General features: G+C 40.2%; 1 protein-coding gene across 4 annotated transcripts; it reads left to right on the top strand.

The window, feature by feature from the left end:
• Positions 1-121: 121 nt before the first annotated feature.
• Positions 122-21,774, top strand: LRRC34 (leucine rich repeat containing 34). Of its 4 annotated transcripts, none has more exons than XM_084874139.1 (12): positions 122-238; positions 950-973; positions 1,256-1,379; positions 1,951-2,069; positions 2,821-2,885; positions 3,870-3,953; positions 7,479-7,607; positions 10,129-10,224; positions 14,816-14,882; positions 17,470-17,530; positions 18,736-18,862; positions 20,721-21,774. In XM_084874139.1, the coding sequence occupies exons 1-12, from the start codon at positions 142-144 to the stop codon at positions 20,922-20,924; spliced, it is 1,197 nt and encodes a 398-aa protein (XP_084730265.1). In that variant the 5' UTR covers positions 122-141; the 3' UTR covers positions 20,925-21,774. The 4 variants fall into 4 exon arrangements, with proteins under 4 accessions (XP_084730265.1, XP_084730262.1, XP_084730263.1 ...); XM_084874136.1 differs by having other exon boundaries at positions 14,816-14,970; positions 17,375-17,530; XM_084874137.1 differs by lacking the exon at positions 3,870-3,953 and having other exon boundaries at positions 14,816-14,970; positions 17,375-17,530.
• Positions 21,775-22,440: the final 666 nt, after the last annotated feature.

The raw sequence follows: 22,440 nt of genomic DNA, 5'->3' as shown, positions 1-22,440 counted from the left end.
CTGGAACCAGGGCGCATGCGTGCGGTCGTCATGACAACGTCGTCATGACAACGTCGCCGCTGCAGTCCACGCCGGGACCAGGGCGCGTGCGCCTGGTCGTCATGACAACGCCGCGGCTGCAGCCCGCCGGGAGGGAGCAGCATGCAGCCGGAGAGGCCCCCCCGGCCCGGGAACCTCTACCCAACTCCGCCCCCCACCCAGTTCTCTGCTCCGCTTTGGGGCCGGACCCAGACCTTCGGTAGCCATAAGAAACAGGGTGTCCTTCGTCGCCCCAAACGCGCGAGGAGCGTGGGAGCCCGGGCTGCTGGGTGGCAGGCTCCGCGGTGGGGGGAGGGGGTGGGAATAGGGGTGAAAGTGGGGAAGGGGTGAAGGTAAAGAAGGGGGTTTTGTGGGGGGGAGGTCGGCGTGGCAGGAGCGTGCCCCGGGAGCCCCAGAAAGTGGAGGGAGCTTTGGGGCACCCCCCAAACACGAGCGGGAGGGGACCCCAAGTCTCTGCGGCGCGTCCGCCCTTCGCGTGACAGGTCGTCCCGAAGGCAGGTGTTCCTGTGGGCCTGCCACCTTGTCTTTAGGGTCTCCGGGAGGGTGACGGGATGCTCCTCTCGGCCCCTTTTTGTGGGAGCCCCGAGGCAGGGCCGGGAAGGGGCTCTCTCTGTGTTAGGAAGAAGCACTAGAGCTGTGTGCTGAGATGCCATCAACTCGCACGGTGTCTGGAGAGGGTATGGGGCAGCTTGAGGGACTCGGTGATGCCTCAGGTCCCTTCTGAGTGTAGATTCTCTGACAAAACTGTCTTTATATGAAGCCATTATAAGAAACCTGGAGTTGCCTTCACCCAGGGTCGCAGGGTAGAAAAGAAACTTGGGGATCAGTTTGATTCTGAACTCTCTGCCCTTGTTAACTAACTGCATGCGTTTGGACAAAATATTTAATTTCTTGGCATTATTTTCCTCAGCTTCCAGGCCTGCTACATACAAAGGTTAGTTCTCCTTTGATGTCACTTTCAAAGTAGTGTCTGCCCACCCTCGGGTGGGTGCTTTTGTGGACCTCGTTCTCCAAACAGCGTTTTTATTCTCTCTGGTTCCTAACTTCTGTCTCTCTCCTCTCTTTCTGCCAATTCTGTCTCCTTTTCTTCCCCACCTGACTCTGTACACACACACATTCATCTCTTTGGAAGAAGTGCAATTTTGGGAGAGGGAGGAGCTCTGGGGTGATTAATGCGTGATTGAAAGGTAATGATCATGCATTTATGTCTCCAAAGCTCCAGAACCTATTACCTCCAGCCTCCGGGAATTTTATTACAATCTATGTGTAGAAAAGTCACAGAAAATTAATGAATTTGTATTGCATCAACTCAAAGGAGCGGATGAAGAAATCCAAAAGCAGTAAGGAAGAAAAATAATTGATTATATCAATAATATTCTGTGATATTCATCTGTGTGAAAATCCTGGAATACTGAGTGATTTCAAAGCCATTTGCACATGCTTGCTAAAATGGACATATCTTTTGATTCAGAGTGGTAGATTGTCACTGTTAGTAGTTCTTGAGGTGGAGAAATCGTTGATTGTCACTGTTAGTAGGTCTTGGAGGTGGTGGAGTACAGTGACTGGAAAGGACACTAGACCAGCAATCTCCAACTCTGGGTCTCCAGATTTGTCCTTAACTCCTATTTGCTAGTAGTTATACAAATCATTGAAGTCTTCAATGTTACTATCTACCAAGTGGGGATACTTTTGTGTGTGTGTGTGAGAGAGAGAGAGAAAAGTTAGGTTATACAGTATATATTAAAGTGCTTAGCAAAATCTGTAGAATATTTAGTAGTTTTAAGTGACTTGATGTAAATCTATATTGCTGTACATATTTGGTTCCGATTAATGCTATCCATGATGTTACTATTTACACATGAAGAATAAAATCCTCTTATTTCGTTACTGACTTTGTTTGTATTTTAACAGATCAGAAAGGATCACATTAAACCTCGCTGGTAACAATCAGTCAATGCCAGTGGAAAGAATAACAAATGAAGATTTTTTCTCTCTTTCTAAAACTTTAGAGAAGAATCCATATATTAATGGTATAGTCCATATCTATACTAATAAAAGGGTAATATGCTAATTAGCCCGAACATCCAACTTTTTTCTGAACAAACTCAAAGTGGTGGGGCCCGAGGCAGAGGCAGTTAGGGGCAATCAGGCCAACAGGGGAGAGCAGGGAGTTAAGGGTAACCAGGCCAGCAGGAGAGGGCTGTTGCGGGCATTAAACAGGCAGGCAGGTAAGTGATTAGGAGCCAGTGGTCCTGGATTGCCAGAGGGATGTCTGACTGCCTGTGTAGGCCGGATTCTGCAGGGCAAGGGGTCTCGGATTGGAGAGGGTGCAGGCTGGGCTGAGGGCCACCCCCCCCCCAATGCACTAATTTTGTGCACTGGGCCTCTAGTATTAATATAATTATGGTCTCCTTAAGAATCTTTGCCCCTGCTTCTTAAATTTTTTTAAACAAACAAACAAAAAATTTTAAACAAATTTTCAAGACAGAGCTTTATTTTTTTAAAAATATATTTGTATATTTGATTTAAGATAGGGAGAGAGAGAAATATCAATGATAAGAGAGAATCATTGATTGGCTGCCTCCTGCACTCCTCCTACTGGGGATTGAGCCAGCAACCACAGGCATGTGCCCTTGACCAGAATTGAACCTGGAACCCTTCTGTCCAAGAGCCAACTCTCTATCCACTGAGCCAAACTGGTTAGGTTGCCCCTGCTTTTATTTTCCTGCTTTATCTGTCCATTATAAGGAACATCAGCTTCTATTCCTCTGTGTTCTTCAGGTTTGGATCTTAGATATAACTTCATAAGTGATGCTGGTGCATACTATGCTGCGAAACTGCTTCAGGTATTATTTTACTACATAACATTTTGTCTTTTTTTTTTCTTCTTCTTTTCTTTTCTTTTCTTTCAGGGGTCAGTAAAGAACCTGCCCTTTCTTTGGAATGTGCAGGGTTTGAACATGCTAAGCCTGCTAAGTTAACCCTTTATTGCAGATTCATTTTGGAGACACCCAAACTGAAATGCTGCATTATGGTTGCATTTTATGTAAGAAAGACAGTGTGGTCCACTAATCAGAGAAGTTGTACTTAAAGAAATAGGCGCTTGGTCTGTACTGTCAGTTAAAATAAACTATTTAGAACTGTATATATCTTTTTTAAAATTTCTCCCTTATATTGGCTTTTTGATTTTCTAACTATAATACTTATCCCAACCTCTTCTTCTAAAAGCGCTTTTAATGAGTTTAAAATGATCTTAAAATTTTCAGACCCATGTAATGGCGCACAATGTAAGTGCAGAGGTGAAGATCAAAAAAATGAAGAAACCATCTTATTCTCAGCAATCACAAATAAAAATGCAACAAAATCTCCAAGACATTCTTTGTTCTATTTATAGTGAAACTAAGTTTAATGGCACACCCACAAAACACAAGTTTTGCAAAATGTCAAGTCCTGACTGTGATATATTGACAACACTTGAAATGTATTGAAAATCCATTTTTCACTTGGTTTCAGTAGAGCTGGTTACTAGAGCTGCTGAGTCATCTTTTACAAACTTGTACACTATGGTTCAATATTCAAAGCACATTCATACTTGGAATCATTTGGTCAAAATTGAAGATAGTCCTTTTCTTTATTCTGTGTTGCAATTATATTTATGTTTAAATGAGAATAGGGACTTCTTCCCCTTTAAGTCTAGCAAAGAAACTAGACTTTCAGACTTTCTGGTTTATAAAGATTTTCTGTTTTATAAACAGTTACTTAAATAAAGCAGTTCATATAGTATTGATTTTTAATAACGCATGTTGAATGGCTTCTTTTCCTTACTGTAGAAACAACACAATTTAATTTACTTAAACCTTATGTTTAACGATATTGGGCCCAAAGGAGGAGAATTGATTGCTAAAGCACTACATGTAAGTAACATTGTATTTGGGAATTTTAACTTCTGATATCTTGTAACTAACAGAATCAAATGTTAATGTGAATTTATATTATTTTAATATTGTGGGGGTGTATTTTTTATTATACTTTAATTTATTAAAAGATGAGCATTATATGAGCACTTTTGAACTCCTTTTTAAAAGTAGCTTAAATATAATTTACATACATACAATTTACCCTTTTAAAGTGTACAGTGGTTTTTAAAATATAGTCACAGAGTTGTGCAACCATCACCATTATTAGTGCTTTCATAGCATTTCATACCGATATATCACATTTTGTTCATCTATCTGTTAATGAAAATTTGGGTTTCCACATTTTGTCTCTAATGAATTATGTTACTATGACTACTTACACATGTTTTATTTTTCATGGGTATATACCTAGGAGTGGAATTTGTGGGTCATTTGGTAACTGCTTAATATTTTGAGGAACTGCCAAACTGTTTTCCAAAGTGGCTGTCCCTTTTTACAATTTCAATACCAATAAATGAGTTTCCCAGCTTCTCATAGCCTCACCAGCATTTGGTACTTTTTTATTTTATTTATTTTATTTTTTTATTTTGGCCATCCTAGTGAGTATGAAGAGGTTTTGTGGTTGTTTTGATTTGCATTTCTCTAGTAAGCAATGATGTGGAACATCTTTACATGTGCTTTTTAGCCATTTACATATATGCTTTGGAGAAATATCTTCAAATTCTTTGCTCATTTTAAAATTGGATTATTTGTCCTTTTAAGTTATAAGTGTTTTTATATATTCTGGATACAAGTCCTTTATCAAATGTGTATTTTGCAACTATTTTCTCATTCTGCTGCCTTTCACTTCCTTAATGGTGTCCTTTGAAGCACAACATTTTAAAATTTTAATAAAGTTAAGTTTATCTATTTTTCCTCTTCTTGTTTGTGCTTTTGGTATTATATCTAAGGAGGCTTTGCCTAACCCAGTCACGAAGATTTACACTTATTTTCTTCTAACGGTTTTATGTTTTAGCTTTTCATTTAGCCCTTTGATTTAGTTTGAGTTAATTTTTGTATACGATTTGAGCTAGAAGTCTAACTTAATTCTTTTACCTGTGGGTGTATCCAGTTGTCCCAATGCCATTTGTTAAGATGATTCTTTCCCCTTTTAATTTTCTTTGACACCCTTGTTGAAAACCAGTTGACTATAAATGTGAGGGTTTATTTTGTAACTCTCCATTCTATCCTTTTAATCTATATCTGCCTGTCCTTGTGCCAATCCTACACTATCACAGCTACTGTAGTGTTGTAGTAAGTTTTAAAATCAAAAAGGGTGAGTCCTTTGTTCTTTTTTCAAGATCATGTTGGCTCTTCTGAGTTCCTTGTATTTCCATATGAATTTTAAGATCAGTTAATCAATTTCTGCAAGAAAAGCACCTGGGATTTTGAGAGGAATTGTTTTAATCTAAAAATCAATTTGGGGAGTATTGCCATCTTAATGACATTAAGTCTTCTGGTCCATGAATATGGGGATATTTATTTAGGTCCTTAATTTCCTTCAGTAATGCTTTATAGTTTCCAATGTGCAAGTCTTGACCTTCTTTTGTTAAATGTATTCCTAATCTTTTATACTTTTTGATATTATTGTAAATGGAATTTTTTTAATTTCATTTTTTGATTTGTCATTGCTCATATCGAAATATATAGAAATACAATTGATTTTTTATATAATGACCTTGTTTCCTGCCGTCTTGCTGAACTTGTTTATTAGTTCAAACAGATTTTTCCTTTTTGTGTGGCTTAAGATTTTCTACATATAATATGCAAACAGAGATGGTTTTACTTACTTCTTTTCCAATTTGGATGCCTTTTTATTTTTTTCTTGCCTGATGGCCCTGTGTAGAACCTTCAGTACAATCCTATATAATAAAACCCTAATATGCAAATCAAGCAAATGGTGGAACTACTGGTCACTATGATGTGCACTGACCACCAGGGGACACATGCTCAACATAGGAGCTACCCCAATGGTCAGAGTGCTCCCTCAGGGGGAGCACTGCTCAGCCAGAAGCTGGGCTCATGGTTGGCGAGTGCAGCAGTGAGGAACGAGGGGTCCTAGACTGTGAGAGCCCCTAACTGCGAGAGGACACAGACCAGGCTGAGGGGACACCCCCCCACCCCCCACCCCCCCGTGCATGAATTTCCGGTACCGGGCCTCTAGTCTACATATATAAAGCCCTAAGCAACTGTTAGACCATTCGACAGGTTGCTATGATGCACACTGACCACCAGGCGGCAGATGCTCAACACAGGAGCTGCCCCATGATGGTCAGTGCACTCCCACAGTGAAAGCTCTGCTCAATTGATCAACGGGCACTAGATGCCAGGTTTACAGCTAGCAAGCGCAGCTGCAGTGTTGCGAGCCTCTCTCACCTCTGTGGCAGTGCTACTGTAGCAGGGCAGGATGAGTGGGAGCAGCGGGTAACCAGCCCAAACTTGGGCTCCTCCCCACTGCACTACTACATCCCTTGGGGGGTCCCTCGGGGGATGTCGGACTGCCGGTTTCACCCCGATCCCAGGAGTCTGACATCCTCTGAGAGGTCCCAGATTGTGAGAGGGCACAGGCCAGGCTGGGGAACCCCACTGGTGCACAAATCTATGCACTGGGCCTGTAGTGTTAAATGTGGTGAGTTTAGATTAGTTTTAAAGACAACTATTTATACTTAATATTTTCATTAAGACAATGAAATGTCCATAACTTTCTTTGTGAAAATTATCCAAAAAGTGGAATGAGAGAAGGAATTAAACTTTGAGAATGTTTGAGAATGTTTTAGGTCTTTAAAAGCAAACTGATTGCTTAATGGGTCTCCTTTGAGGGGTGACAAAAATGTTTTGCAACCAGCTAGAGGTGATGACTATGAATATACTAAAAATCAGTGAATTGTACACTTTTAAATGAATAATTTTGTGTTATGTAAATTTCATCTCAATAAAAAAAATGGTATAATATTCTTAAAAGATAAATTTATAGATTTTTCCAAGGAAAAGAAAGTTTATTTAGAGTCTGCTTTAGCCAAAACCGGTTTGGCTCAGTGGATAGAGTGTCAGCCTGTGAACTGATAGGTCCCAGGTTCAATTCTGGTTAAGGGCATGTACCTTGGTTGCGGGCACATCTCCAGTGGGGGGTGTGCAGGAGGCAGCTGATTGATGTTTCTCTCTCATCGATGTTTCTAACTCTCTTTCCCTCTCCCTTCCTCTCTGTAAAAAGTCAATAAAATATATTTTTTAAAATCTGCTTTATTTAGTGGTTATTGTTTGGCATCTGTTTCCTGGGTATTCTTTCTACTGAGCTACTATTAATCTACATTTTTATCTATTATGGGAAGTTGAATGTCACCCTTAAAGACTATATCCAATTCCATCACCATGAATAATTGATGAGCCTGCAAATATAATAAAATAGTCACCTAACTCATACTCTGAAGAAAATTCTGTGGGTTAAAAATCTAACGAAGGTTTAATTTTTTTTTTCCTTTTCAGAAGAATACAACTCTGAAACACCTAAGAATGACTGGAAACAAGATTGAAAATAAAGGTGGAATGTGTTTTGCTGCAATGTTACGAATTAATTCATCCTTAGAGAAGTTAGATCTGGGTGACACTGATCTGGTGAGTAAATTGCTTATGAGAAAATCACTCAGATAATGGATCATTTTCCCTGGAAACCAGCATAGAGACCAGCTAAATGACAGCATTATGAATGATTAGACTTGTCCCTAATGTCTAATATCTGAGAAAAGGCTGCTTAAAACACACACACACACACAAAAAAAAAAAAACTAGGCATAATAGTGCTTACGTAATTAATCAGATTGTTGTAAATGACATTATTGAAGAATCTCCAGTATAATAAAAATCTTACTAAATTTCCATCCATAACCTTTCTTAACCTGTGTGGGATTTTAAAAGAAAAAGACTGTAATCATTTTAATTAAACAAATACTACTTTATTAGTATGATACAATTTTCTTTTTACGTTTGAAAATATTTTGAAGTGAGTAGTTGTAGCATAAAAATCTAAAGTGATGCCAAAAACTGCTCTGGGCCTTCCACTTGCCTGATGAGGTGTGTGGGGTTTGCATGTCTTCAAATTCCAGGCTTCCTTTTCTGAACATGCTTTCAGACCTGGAGGCCTAATGTTGGGAACCCGTTGTACAGATTAATGAAAATTACTGGGACACTAAAACAATAAGATGTGCCAGGAGGCTCCTAGGAATTATAAGTTCTGCAGCTTTAAAAAGTAGTAGATGCCAGTATAGCTCTGGAAGAAGCATTAATTCAATATATACCCTCTATACATAACAATCACAATCCTAGATCCCAAGGACACAAGAGTGCACAGGATGTGGTCTCTGCCTTCTTTCATAAAGCCTATAATTAGTTGGGACAATGTCAATGAACAAATAGAGAAAGGTGCTGGGAAGATGGCCAAGTACTGTTTATACTGGGGAGGAGGTAATTCGCATGATAGATGGTTGCCTAAGACTGAGGAAGTAATATTTAGGAGTCATGAGAGATGAGAAAAAACTGCCTTGGAGAGGTCTATGACAGAACATTCCAGGCGAGGGGTCCGATATATAGACTCTGCTAGTACTTCTCCGTGTGTGGTGGAGGCAGTATTACTGCTACAGGTTGAGGTTATTTTAATCCTTATGTCCATGTTTTGCATATGCTTTCTACTTATGTCAAGGGATTACGGTTTTCCATTTACAGTAGTGACACAAAGGTATCTTTTTAAATATATTTTTATTGATAACATGGAAGAAGGGAGAGGGAGAGGGTTAGAAACCATCAATGATGAGAGAATCATTCATTGGCTCACACCCCCTACTGGGGATTGAGCCCACAATTTAGGCATATGCTCCGACCAGGAATTGAACCAGTGAACTCCTGGTTCATAGGTGCACACTCAACCACTGAGCCACCTCAGCTGGGCATGACACAGAGCTTTCAAAAAAGTGAAAGAGTTGACTTAATGGGAAAATATTAGGTGAGTAGTAAAACTGCCCAGACAGAGTGGCTCACTTGGTTGCAGTTTGATTCCAGGTCAAGACACATACCTGAGTTTTGGGTTCAGTCCCTGGTTGAGAGGAGTATGGAAGGGTGTTTCTTTCTCTCCTTTCCTCTCTCTAAGCATGTCCTTGGGTGAGGAAAAGAATACTAAAACTGATGTTCAGATTGATGGTAAAATCATGAGGAAGGAACATGAATAATGAAATATGAAGTCTGGTAGGTTTTAAGAACTGAAAAGACAGAGGCTGGCCAGGAGCTAAAAGAGTGCCTCCCAGTGGAGGTGGAGGGGTTTACTAGGGGCCAGTTTCAACAAAGGTTGTGTGGGTTGTGGACGTGGGTCATGGGAAGCAGAGGGGAATTTTATTATAAATGCAAGTCATGGAAAGGCCTTAAGTTGAGGGGTGACATGATCTGACTGGTGCTTTCAAAAGATCATTCTGGTTTCTCTGTGGAGAATGAGAGGGTGGCAAGAGGAAACCCAGTAACCACAGAGGAAGTTACTGCAGTCGCCCACATGGGCGATGAGGACTGGGGGTAGGGAAGTAGCCACAGAGGTTCCCTAATCTGAGACAGAGGTAGAATCTGTAAGACTCACTGATTAGCTGGATGGGAGGGTCAGAGGACTGGAGGAGGGAATGGAAGCACAGGTTTTATGGTAACACAGCTGTGTAATTAGGCCCACCCAATAGGGTAGAGAGGGAGGCCTGTGGGAGCGGTGGACATGTGATCAGTAACCCTTTCCTCCCATGTACACTTAAAGTATGATGATAAAAGAATGTTGGCACAGGATAGGTGTTCTCCGTCAAACTGAGCCCTAGCTGGGAGTCTCATGAATCTGAGGGCTTAGGAACAAACCTAGAGGCAAACACCCTAGCAGATTCTCGGATCCTGAAACACCTCATGCATGTTATCAATAGGTGTCAGGGCAGGGAGAAAAGAGCATAACAGTTCTATCTGAATTTGGTCAATCTATAATTAAGGAGCAGGAAATGCTTAAACATCTTTAAGCCACAATTTTGATTTATCAGATTCCAGATTACCAATCTTGAAATATTTATTTATAGGGAGTTAATTTATATACTTTGTCAGTTTCCTTAATGAATTTACCTGTTTTTAGGGAATGCAGAGTGTGATAGCATTTGCTACAGTCCTGTCTCAGAACCAGACAATTAAAGGAATAAACCTAAACCGACCTATACTGTTTGGTGAGCAGGTATGTATCCCCAGTAACAGTAGTTATTACCACATGCGAATAAAATGAAGGTACTGCTTACTGAATGTTATGTCAACATTCACAAATGCATTGTATTTCTAGAATGTAAACTACTATTTATAAAAAAACATTTTAAAGGAAAATTATTACTTCTTGATACGAGTCTTAAATATGTTTTAGAAGTTGCTTATTTAGCAGCAAACATATAATTCTTTTTCTTCTCAGAAACTCAAATTCTCAGTGAGTAAACCTGTAATAGGCAAAGTAGTTACAATCCTATCTAATAAAGAGGGGATACCGGTATGCAAATTGACCATCATGCTGTCACAAAGATGGTGGTGCCCACCTAGTCCCCTCAGCCCTGCTGGAGTCCCACGGTCCTTTCAACCCAGACGGGGGGCAGCAGGTACGCGATGCAGCCGGACCCACCCTCAGCCCCCCAGCTGCCGGTGCAAGCTTTGGATGTTGGCTGCCCAGCTGATGCCTGAGGCACAAGCAAGCCTCAGATACTGGCTCCCTAGCTGCCTAAGGCCGGCTTGAGGCATAGACAAGCCTCAGATGGTGAGTTGCCCAGCCACCCATGGCTGCCAGCGGCTCAGGTATCCAGGGCCGGTCGAGGCTTGCGCTGCTGGCAGTGGCAGCAGCAGAAGTATGATAGGGGCGTTGCCTTCCCCTAATCGACAGATTGCCTCCCGCCCCTGAGGGCTCCTGGACTGTAAGAGAGAGCAGGCCAGACTGAGGGACCCCCCTCCAGGGCATGAATTTTCATGCACCAGACCTCTAGTGAAAGAATAAAAGATTAAAGTTTTAAAGGCTGGATTATAAGGCAGGTGTGAACTGTTTTACTGTTTGTTTCTATTATATTGCCGTGACTGAACCATTACATATTTGAAATCCTGGGTAATCATGGCAGAAATGTGTGTGCATAACAGTCTGGGAAGTCTGGACTTGCTCCTTTAGGTAAGCTGCATGCTGGAAACAGACAGATAAAATGTGGTTCCTACTTTTAAGGCTTCTTGCTCCTTAAAATTCTTTTAGATAGTTTTCCTTCCTTGTCAGTTGTAAAAAGCTAGTAAACAAGAAGCCATTTTATTATTGATCTAAAAGAAAACAGAATATCTACTAAAAATTTTTTCAAAGTACTTTGTCTAGTCTTTAAATTATCTATGTCATTTTCCTCATTAGTATGAGTTAATAAGAATTAACTATATATTTTAAAATATATTTTTTATTTCAAAGAGGAAATGAGAGGGAGAGATAGAAACATCAATGATTAAAGAAAATCATTGGTCAGCTGCCTCCAGCATGCCCACACTGCAGATCAAGCCTTTAGCCCGGGCATCTGCCCTTACTGGGAATCAAACCGTGACCTCCTAGTTCATAGGTTGACACTCAACCACTGAGCCATTTCAGCTAGGTGAGAATTAACTATATTCTTTTTTTTTTTTTAATATATTTTATTGAATTTTTTACAGAGAGGAAGAGAGAGGAACAGAGTTAGAAACATCGATGAGAATCATCGATCAGCTGCCTCTTGCACACCCCCCACTGGGGATGTGCCCGCAACCCAGGTACATGCCCTTGACCGGAATCGAACCCGGGACATTTCAATCCGCAGGCTGACGCTCTATCCACTGAGCCAAACCGGCCTTGGCAAGAATTAACTATATTCTTAAAGTATTTTTAATATTCGTGTTTTGCATTCTTTGCATAGATATTCTCTATGAATCATTTCTGCACTTTCCTGTATCAAAATTTTTGGAATTTTACATGTTAATTGCTTCATGTACATAAATACAATCTGTTCAACAAATACAGAATCCTCAAATACAAGCACCCTTCATTAAAAGACCAGCAAAGTACCTGACTCAAAGTAAGCATTCAGTGAACTGCTTCACTGGGGATTCATTCATTTGTAAACATCTGCTGGGCTGGTGTCCTCAGTGGTTGAGCATCGACCTATGAACCAGAAGAAGGTCACAGTTGGATTCCCAGTTGGATCACATGCCTGGGTTGCCGGGTCCTTCCCCAGTAAGAGGCATGCAGGAATCTGCTCATCATTTTCTCATCATTGATGTTTCTCACTCTCTCTCCCTCTCGTTCTCTAAAATCATTATAAATAGATATATTTTAAAGTCACCTTTAAAAATGAACATTTGAATGCAACCCTAAACCAGACACAACGCTGGGTGTTAGACTAAGAAGTCAAACATATACTCAGCCTTTGTCTTCAAGGAGCTTTTCATCTACATGGGATGCGATGAACAAGTGTGAAGGGTGATATGATTAGGGGATCTTGGGAGCTTGAGGAAGGGCAGCAAAATCAATACAGAGGGATGAGGAGCAGCTGGGAAGGTTCTCAGATTGAGGGCATGACGGATCTGAAGGCTAAACATTTTCTGGATTAAAGGTCCCAAGGAAATAAATGTTAAACTCTATGAAATCATATGCTGAGTGGCTTCACTACTCCCCAATCCACCCCAAAATAGTAATTAAAAGCCCAGACCCTTACTCTCAGTCTGGAACTTCCGGGCAGTCAGCTACACTCTGCTTTCTCTTCCTCTTCAAGACAGTCCCCACCCTCCCTGAGTGCTGCTCTCCTCTTAAATGGCTTGTTGGCCTCATACTTCGCAGTTCTGAAATGTGAACCTGCAAACTTATTCCACTTAAGGATTTTACTGTTCACTCTCTAGGGAGAATAGACAAACATCAATGCCAGGTGCCACTCTAGGCAAATTAAGTCACAAACTTAATGAATGGGGCTAAAAAAAACACAAAAAACCCTTTACTGTATCTACATGATATTAATCCTCTCTTTCAAACTTCTTGACCTAAAAATGCAATTAAGATGCACAACACAAATATGCATGTAGTATGTCCTCCATTCCAGGCAGCACCCACAGCAACACTGGACTCCCTGGGGCATCAGTCGCCAGCCACCAACCGGTGGTCCATGAGGTCCGAAAGGTTGGCCTAGGGGTTCAGTTTGCATTTCTTAGGTTGGTAACTACAGCTTCCGCTTGGGTGTATCTTTTCATTGTCAAAGCAATAATATAAGCAAACCACATACAAGATTATAGAATATTGAAGGAATAAATGCTTTGCAGTTTCCTTTAGAACTTACTTTGTGCAGGTACTTTTATTTGATTCTGGTGGGAGTATAATTTTACCTATTTAACAGAAAAGGAAACAGACTCAGATGAAATAATCTGCCCAGTAATATAGCTAGTAAAAGGTAAAGCTAGCATTTGGACAGTTTTATTATAAAGCTCATGTGCTATTGCTATGTGGTTTCATTTAACTTTTAAAGTTTTTCTTAATGTACATTTACATAATTAAAGCATATGTGGTTATTGTATTTATGGTCAGCATTTTAGTGACTATAAAACTTACTACAATTCAACTATTATTCAAGAGGACCAGAAAATACTTGGGCCCATTCATTTTAAGACACATTTTGATTGTTAAAAATTTGAAATGCTTGGTATTCAAATCCTCATTGAGGTTATATTCCTTTTACCTGGGAACAGCTATATTTTGGAATTAAAGTCTTCCAGCCTGGCTGAAGTGGTTGAGCCTTGAAACTATGAACCAAGAGGTCAAGGTTTTGCCGAAATCAGTTTGGCTCAGTGGTAGAGCGTCGGTCTGTGGACTGAAAGGTCCCGGGTTCGATTCCGGTCAAGGGCATGTACATTGGTTGCGGGCACATCCCCGGTAGGGAGTGTGCAGGAGGCAGCTGGTCGATGTTTCTCTCACATCGACATTTCTAGCTCTCTATCTCTCTCCCTTCCTCTTTGTAAAATATCAATAAAAAAAAAAAAATATATATATATATATATATATATATATATATATATGTGTGTGTGTGTGTGTGTGTGTGTGTGTGTGTGTGTGTGTGTGTCAAGGTTTGATTCCCGGTCAGGGAACATGCCCAGGTTGCAGGCTCTGTCCCCAGTGGGGGATGCATAGGAGGTAGCTGATCAATAATTCTCTCTCATCATTGATATTTCTCTCTCTCTCTCTCTCCCTCTTTGAAATCAATAAAATACATTTTAAGAAAACTCTTCCAGTGACAAGAAAACAAGATTAAGATATACTGTATTTAGACATTTGGGATGATTATAAAAGGAGGAATCGAATATATCAGTGGGTTAAAATTGAGTGTATTTTAAAAATAGAGTGGAGACTAAGAAATGTCTTTGTATCTTGTCTATTAGGAGGAGACTAAGAACAAAGTTTAGGAATATATGGAGAGTCAGGAATGGTTTAGAGACTTGAGTGGACAGCAGTAAGGGAGTCAATATGCTCACTATGTCATAAGACCAGTTGGTTTGATTTTTTTCCTTTTGGAATTATTATTTTTCTTAATGATTATTATGGTTTTTAAAACTAGCCTCTTTTACATCATTTAGTTACTGCAGTTTGCAAGTGCCTGCTGCCTGTTTCTAAGACAGTAAAGATATCACTTTACTGTCTTAGAAACATATAAAAACATATAACATATAAAAACATATAAAAAGATATATGTCCAGAACAAACATCCACTACTTCAAAATTATACTTTAGAAAAACGATTTTATCTATTTTTTAGGAAGAGTCCACAGTCCATCTAGGCCACATGTTAAAGGAGAATCACAGCCTTGTTACACTACACATGAGTAAGCATAATGTGAAAAATCCTGGCCTAAAACAGTTATGTGATGCACTATATTTGAACAGAAGCCTGCGCTACCTTGATGTCAGCTGGTAGGTAATAATTTATACAGTAAGTAGTTCAAGTCTGGGAATAATCGGTCAATATTCATAGTATATATTTTGTTAGACACTAATTACAAAGATTAGAAAACATAATCGCTGTTGCCAATTTTTTATCCTAAGCCTTAGAATTTAGTTTATATTGATATTAATCACCTAATAACTTGAGTAAGCAATTTAATTATGAACACCAGAATGGAAGCAACATTTTATGGCAAATATTAACTTTTTTGGAAATTGAGTAAAATAAATATTTAATGAAATAGAAAGTACTATTTATCACTGTAAGTTTTTAAGTATGCTCTATGAATAAAATAATATTTCAGCCCTAGTCAGTTTGGCTCAGTGGATAGAGCGTTGGCCTGCAGACTGAAGGGTTATGGATGGGTTGGTTCAATTCCAGCTAAGGGCACATGCCTGGGTTATGGGCTCAACTCCCAGTAGGAGGCGTGCAGAGGCAGCTGATCAATGATTCTCTCTCATCATTGATGTTTCTATCTCTCTCTCCCTCTCCTTTCCTCTCTGAAATCAATAGAAATATATTTTTAAAAAATACTTCATATTTTAAAATATCTATATATAAAAGGCTAATATGCAAAGTGTCCAACCATCCAACCAGTCGCTATAATGTGCACTGACAACCAGGGGCAGACGCTCAATGCAGGAGCTGCCATGATGTACAGTGGCCATTTACAGAGAAATGACACCGTGGACCCTGAAGCAACAGTACACCAAATCATAGCTGATGCTACCAAGACCCTGTGGCGCAAAATGTGGCCCACAGCCCAGCCCAGCCCAGCCTGGAAATGGCTATGGGCACTGGGTAGTGACGTCATGTAGCAACGCCGGGCTTCCTCTAACAGGCCATTTAACAACAAACAGCAATACAGATCTGGCACCCGCAAACTCACACTCAGCTTCCCCCAAGTGGGACACAGGCCCTACCACCACCCTGGAGCGACACCTCACCATATTGTAGCTGACACTGCTGAGACCCCACGGCACAAATGCAGCCGCCAGCCCAGCCCAGAAACGGTTGCTGTATGCACCGGGTAATGACATCACGGAGCATCGCCCGGCTTCTCCCTAGTGACCAGCCTCCTTGAAGTTTCTTCAGCCCAGGAACATGACTTGCTTTATAGCCAGGAGCAAACATTTCACACTTGAACCAAATGTCTGTGAAGCATTTTCCCATGCCTCCTCTCATTTGATCCTCACAGAAGTCCTGGAGTAGGCAGCTAGGAGACTCTTTTCATTAGCCCGAAAATGGAGATTAGAAAGTTTAGAAATGACTGAAAAGAAATGATGGGCCTTGAAAATGACTTCAAGGTTTTCTCATTACACAGAATATAGTCAAACACTGCTACAGTTAAATATTTTACCCTTTGTTCTCCCTGCGTGATCTATAATAATATGTTTTATGTTGATATTTACTGCTGTGTTGCTGACAATTACCTGAAAGAGAAGTTGGGGTGCTTTACTGGGCTGGAAAAAGTTTAGCTATATCAGAAAGCAGGTCAAATTGAGCAAGTTTATTCTATACTCAAGGCCCAATGCACAAAATTCATGCACTTGGGGGTAGGGGGGTCCCTCAGCCCTGATTGCAAGAGGGCACAGGCCAGGCCAAGTGATCCCACCAGTGCATGATTGGGGCCAGGGAGGGATGTGGGAAGGCTCCAGGGTGTGTCCAGTCCATCTTGCTCAGTCCCAATCAGCTGGACCCCAACAGCAAGCTAATCTACTGGTTGGAGCATCTGCCCCCTGGTGATTAGCACACGGCATAGCAACTGGTCAACTGACTGCCCCCTGTTGATCAGTGCACATCACAGCGAGCAGTTGAGTGACCTTAGCATGTCATTAGCATGTTATGCTTTGATTGGTTGAATGGAAGACCGACGACCAGACACTTAGCATATTAGGCTTTTATTATATAGGATATAAAAGGCTAAGCTGGCTCTTGCATGTGTGATACATATAAAGAAAGCTATTGCTAGTACCAGTTGCACACATGTGTTTCAATCTGTCATTGTATATCATAAATTTGGTTGACACTTCTATTATAAAGGGCGAATAGTGATATTAAAATATTCCTTCTATGCCGGGACCGGTATGGCTCAGTGGATAGAGCGTCGGCCTGCGGACTGAAAGGTCCCGGGTTCGATTCCGGTCAAGGGCATGTACCTTGGTTGCGGGCACATCCCCGGTAGGGGGTGTGCAAGAGGCAGCTGATCGATGATTCTCTCTCATCGATGTTTCTAACTCTCTATCCCTCTCTCTTCCTCTCTGTGAAAAATCAATAAAAATATATTTTAAAATATTCCTTCTAATTAGTTTCAATGTGCACAAATTTGTGGACCGGGCCACTCATTATAACTACATATTTTTTCTTTTCCAGCAATAAAATAACTCATGATGGAATGGTGTTTTTGGCCGATGTACTAAAAAGCAATACTACCCTGGAAGTGATAGATCTTTCTTTTAACAGAATAGAAAATGCAGGAGCAAAGAATCTCAGTGAAACTCTTGCTTCACACAACAGGACTCTTAGAGCGTTCGTATGGTTTTGTATTTTGTAACAGAAAAACTTAAATGTAACATCAAACCACTTAACTCTTAAGATTCATGATAAACTCATTTTCTAAACTGTCATATTAAGTGTACAGTATATATTTCTTCTAATTTTCAAAAGTACCTTTAAAAATTAGATTGATTCTAGTTAGGATTCCTTGAAATCAATAAGAATATTCAATAATTCAATAATTAAACAGCTTTCACTGTTTAACCTGAATTCTAAAAATCAAGAATGAATCAAAGAAAATATTGCCCTTGCTGGTGTTGCTCAGGGGTTAGTGGTCAGACTATGCACTAAAGGATTTTGGATTCAATTCCTGCCCCAGTGAGGGTGAGTGCAGTGTGGGAGATAACCAATCAGTGTATCTTTCTTACATCAGTGTTTCTCTCTCACCTCTCTCCCATCCCTTTGCACTTTCTCTACTAAAGAATTACTTGGATGACTTTTATATTGAGAAAAAAAAATCCACCCCCAAACACTTACTGGATAATATAAAACAATTTCCACAATGTAGGTAACTCTACTAGGGGCATGAAGCATACAAGCAGAAAACTAAGTTTCTCAGATCTGAGGAAATACATAGTCAGTATTTTGACTACTATATTAAACGTATTTAAGAATAATGCTGTCGAGCCGAAACCGGTTTGGCTCAATGGATAGAGTGTCGGCTTGGGGACTGAAGGACCCGGGTTCGATTCCAGTCAAGGGCATGTACTTTGATTGCGGGCATATCCCCAGTAGGGGGTGTGCAAGAGGCAGCTGATGGATGACTCTCTCTCATTGATGTTTCTAACTCTCTATCTCTCTCCCTTCCTCTCTGTACAAAATCAATAAAATATATTTTAAAAAAAGAATGCTGCCGAAACCGGTTTGGCTCAGTGGATAGAGCGTCGGCCTGCGGACTGAAAGGTCCCAGGTTCGATTCCGGTTAAGGGCATGTACATTGGTTGCGGGCACATCCCCGGTAGGGGGTGTGCAGGAGGCAGCTGGTCAATGTTTCTCTCTCATTGATGTTTCTAGCTCTCTATCCTTTTTTTTCCTCTCTATAAAAAACCAATAAAATATATTTAAAAAAAATATTGCTGAGACTACAAAATAACCTGTATGTAATAAAAGCTGCTAACTTAGGCATTCTCTTTTTGTGGAAATACTAGTTTCCAAGATTACTTTTTGTTTTTCCACAGGTTGTCAGTCGTCAGCAACAACATAAAGGGAGAAGGACTTGTTGCACTTTCAGAGTCAATGAAAACAAATGCCACTCTCTCTAATATCTACATTTGGGGAAACAAATTTGATGAGGCTACATGTGTGGTAAGTTTTTTTCTTTACTGAAAATATTTTCTAGGGTCTTCTCTGTGACATTAGATATTTACTTAAAATTATTTACATTGTTTACAAGTGCATTAGGAATGATTACAAAGTAGAGCGAGACACTACAATTTTGATAAATTTTAACATTAAATCCTAAAAATTAGCTACTGGAAAGATTTTTGATTGAAATAGCAAAAAATATCAAGTGCTACACACACATATATATGTATACACACACACACACACACACACACACATAAATTGTCTGGGACGCCGTAACGTCATGACTGCTGAGCAGGAGGCTGCACGTACAGGTGGGCAGGAGGGATTGCCTGCACAGTGAGGCAAGCCACGTATGGCACAGGCCTGGAGAGAAGAGGGCCTGTGAGCCGGCAGTCCCGCCTCTGCGCGAGCTGCAGAGGAAACCCCTTTTCTCACAGCTCATTGGCTAAGCTCCCCATACGCCACCACTCACAGCGTTCTTGGTAACTTGCATAATAAGAATCTAAGAAGGTGATCTAGGGTTTTTCCACCTCACTCCTAGAGGAAAAAAACAAAGGTCCACTGCTGGAGGGGCTAAGAAATGTCATCTCCTGCCCTAGCCGGTTTGGCTCAGTGGATAGAGCTCGGCCTGCAGATCGCAGGGTCCAAGTTCGATTCTGATCAACCTAGGTTGCAGGTTCTTCCTGCCTGGGGCCCAGGTCAGGGCTCATGCAGGAGGCAACCAATCAAAGTGTTGCTCTCACTTTGATGTTTCTCTCCGTCTTTCCCTCTCTTTTCCACGTTGTCTAAAAATCAATACAAAAATATCCTCAGGTGAGGATAAAAAAAAAGAAATGCCATATCCTATGAAAGAGACATCTTGAAAATGCCTAAAGAAAGTTTGTCATTTTTTCATGGTGAAGGGACTGGAGTCCATGTTGATGAAAACACCTTGGTGGCTGCGGTGGCCGGCAGTGGCAGTAGCAGCAGGGTGATGGGGGCAGTGCCTTCCCCGATCATATGGTCGCCTCCTGCAGTGGGGGAACGGGCCCAAGCCACCAGCAGGACATCCCCTGAGGACTCCTGGACTGTGAGAGGGGCTAGGCTGGGCACAAATTTTCAGGTACCGGGCCTCTGGTATGTATATAAAGATCACATACTAGAAGCTAAGTTTTTACAACTAATAATGACAAGCTAAAGCAAAAAACAGCTAGACTTTAAAATCTTTTACTGTCTAAATTTTTGCCTTTCTCTGTAATTGCAACCTTACTGACAAACCAGTTTAACTCGCTTTTATGACAACCTTACACAGATACCATGATCAATAAGCAATATGCAAAGTAATTTCTCCAATGAAGATAAAATTAGGCTGCCAGCCTGGCCAGCATCTAATACTATGGGGATTATCTCTCTTACCCTAAATATGTAGATTAGCTTTAGCAAGTTCATGAATTCCATATAGTTATATGACAAAATCTGTGCTTCTTTAATTTTCTGAGAAATGGATCCCTGGTTATCATCAGATCTTCAAGGACATATACAATAGCCCTCCTCCTTCATTTAAAAACCTCTGTGGGACTTGACATTTTTGAACATGGGACTTTTCAGTCCACAAAAGTGGTGTACAGAGAATTGGTAACTTGGGGAGTTATAAAAAATAAACACATTAGAGATATGTTTTTACAAAATTTTAATTTCATTGTGTGAAATTAAATGAAAAACCTAACTACAGTACCTGTAAAGTATAAAAATTCAGCAATGTTATTCAGAATACTTTATTATAAACTGCAAATTAGCACAGCCAATTTGTCTTAAGTATTGTAAAATGAATAACTATTTTCTGAATGATATAGTTTTTCTTTCTTAAAAATATCAGGCATATTCAAAGTTAATTGAAATGGGCCGTCTAAAACCAGACGATATAGATGTGCAGCCATATGAGGTGGATGGACGTATGTATCTTTCAGAAGTCTCCAATGGCCTTAAAAGGCACTATTACTGGACACCAACTTATGGAGAAGCTTTCAGCCACTCGTCTAATGCAGGTTTCAGCCTTGTACCAGTAGGCCACCAGCTATGACAAACAGCTCTAAAATAATTTTCACACATTTGACTTACTATATTCACAGAAATGAACATTTTATTGCCTATTTCATAAATTAGGACAAGTTACTTTTATCAAACATGTAAGAAATATGGCTATATTAAACTGTGTATTATCCATTATGAAAAAAACTGGGTACTGCAATTTTTAAAAGGAAATTTTACAAAATAGAAACTACAATTTTTATACCCTGGAGGAAGAAATCAAGGAACTTTTTATAAATATAACCAAGTAGTAAAATAGCACTCAAGAAAAGGTCATTATAAGTATGCTAACTATAAGTTGTCATAAAGTGCTAAAAAGGTTTCAGGTGGCAGATTCTCAGGGAATTCCATGGGGTTTGGGGATTGAAAAACATTTTATATGTCTTATTTAGGTATTACAGATGGGTGTTGATACAATCTCACAGATAAGGTAAATAGGTGTAAATATACACATATACAAATACATATAAAAGTATACTTTCTAAACAAGCCAGTGCTACCAGTGAGCTTTTTAAGAGTTCTCTCTTTTGGAGTTCTATCTTTCTCACTTTAAGACAGTTCTCTCTTTTGCCAGTAACATTTTAATGATTTGATGGCAAATAATGACTGTTGCCTGTAGTCAATCTTGTTTTCAAATTAAGACTACTATGAAGAGACAATGAGACTAGGATCCTTCAATTAGAGGCCTATATTCACAAACTTATGAATCCATACAATACCAAAAAGAGACTGCTTACTTTGATTTATTACTGCTCAAGACAGGCAAAGTGAGAAAAAAGTGAGAACAGATTTTAAAAGGTACTTTAAGTTAAGCTGAGGTTCTGCAGTCTAAAAAAAAATAAGTCTATCTCTAAATGTTGAGAAAGGATTAGAATAAAAGGTAGTGGTCAACTTTACAGTTGTTCAAGTATTGAAGTTCACTTAAAAGTATTGTGAATTCCTTAAATCACAGCTCTAAAAATTTAACATTATAAAAACAGAGCCCTTGCCAGTGTGGTTCAGTGGATAGAGCCTTGGCCTGAGGACCGCAGGGTCCAAGTTCGATTCTGATCAAGGGCATGTACCTAGGTTGCAGGTTTCTTCCTGGCTGGGGCCCAGGTCAGGACTCCTGCAGGAGGCAACCAATCAAAGTGTTCCTCTCTTTGATGTTTCTCTCTGTCTTTCCCTCTTTTTTCCACATTGTCTAAAAATCAATACAAAAATATCCTCAGGTGAGGATTAAAAAAAAGAAATGCCATATCCTATGAAAGAGATATCCTGAAAATGCCTAAAGAAAGTTTGTCATTTTTTCATGGTGAAGGGACTGGGGTCTGTGTTGATTCTTGGTGGCTGGCAGTGGCAGTAGCAGTAGGGTGATGGGGGCAGTGCTTGAAGGGTCCTTGGTTCAATTCTGACCAAGGGCATGTACCTTGGTTGCAGGCTCCATCACCGGTCCAGGTCAGGGCCCACGTGGGAGGCAACCAATCGATGGGTGTCTCTCTTTCCTCCTCCCTTCCTCTCTCTCTAAA

This window comes from Pipistrellus hanaki (genome assembly GCF_964339955.1).
Source record: "Pipistrellus hanaki genome assembly, chromosome: 2".
Lineage (NCBI taxonomy): Eukaryota > Metazoa > Chordata > Mammalia > Chiroptera > Vespertilionidae > Pipistrellus > Pipistrellus hanaki.
The sequence above is the reverse complement of the archived record's forward strand: the minus strand, read 5'-3'. Positions and strand labels throughout refer to the sequence as shown.

Bases quoted from the DNA above. Each gene is read 5' to 3' on its own strand.
- LRRC34 (XM_084874136.1), top strand. From the start codon at position 142: ATGCAGCCGGAGAGGCCCCCCCGGCCCGGGAACCTCTACCCAACTCCG. The intron at 2,070-2,820 runs GTATAGTCCATA...TGTGTTCTTCAG, and splicing joins GAAGAATCCATATATTAATG to GTTTGGATCTTAGATATAAC. The intron at 7,608-10,128 runs GTGAGTAAATTG...ACCTGTTTTTAG, and splicing joins ATCTGGGTGACACTGATCTG to GGAATGCAGAGTGTGATAGC.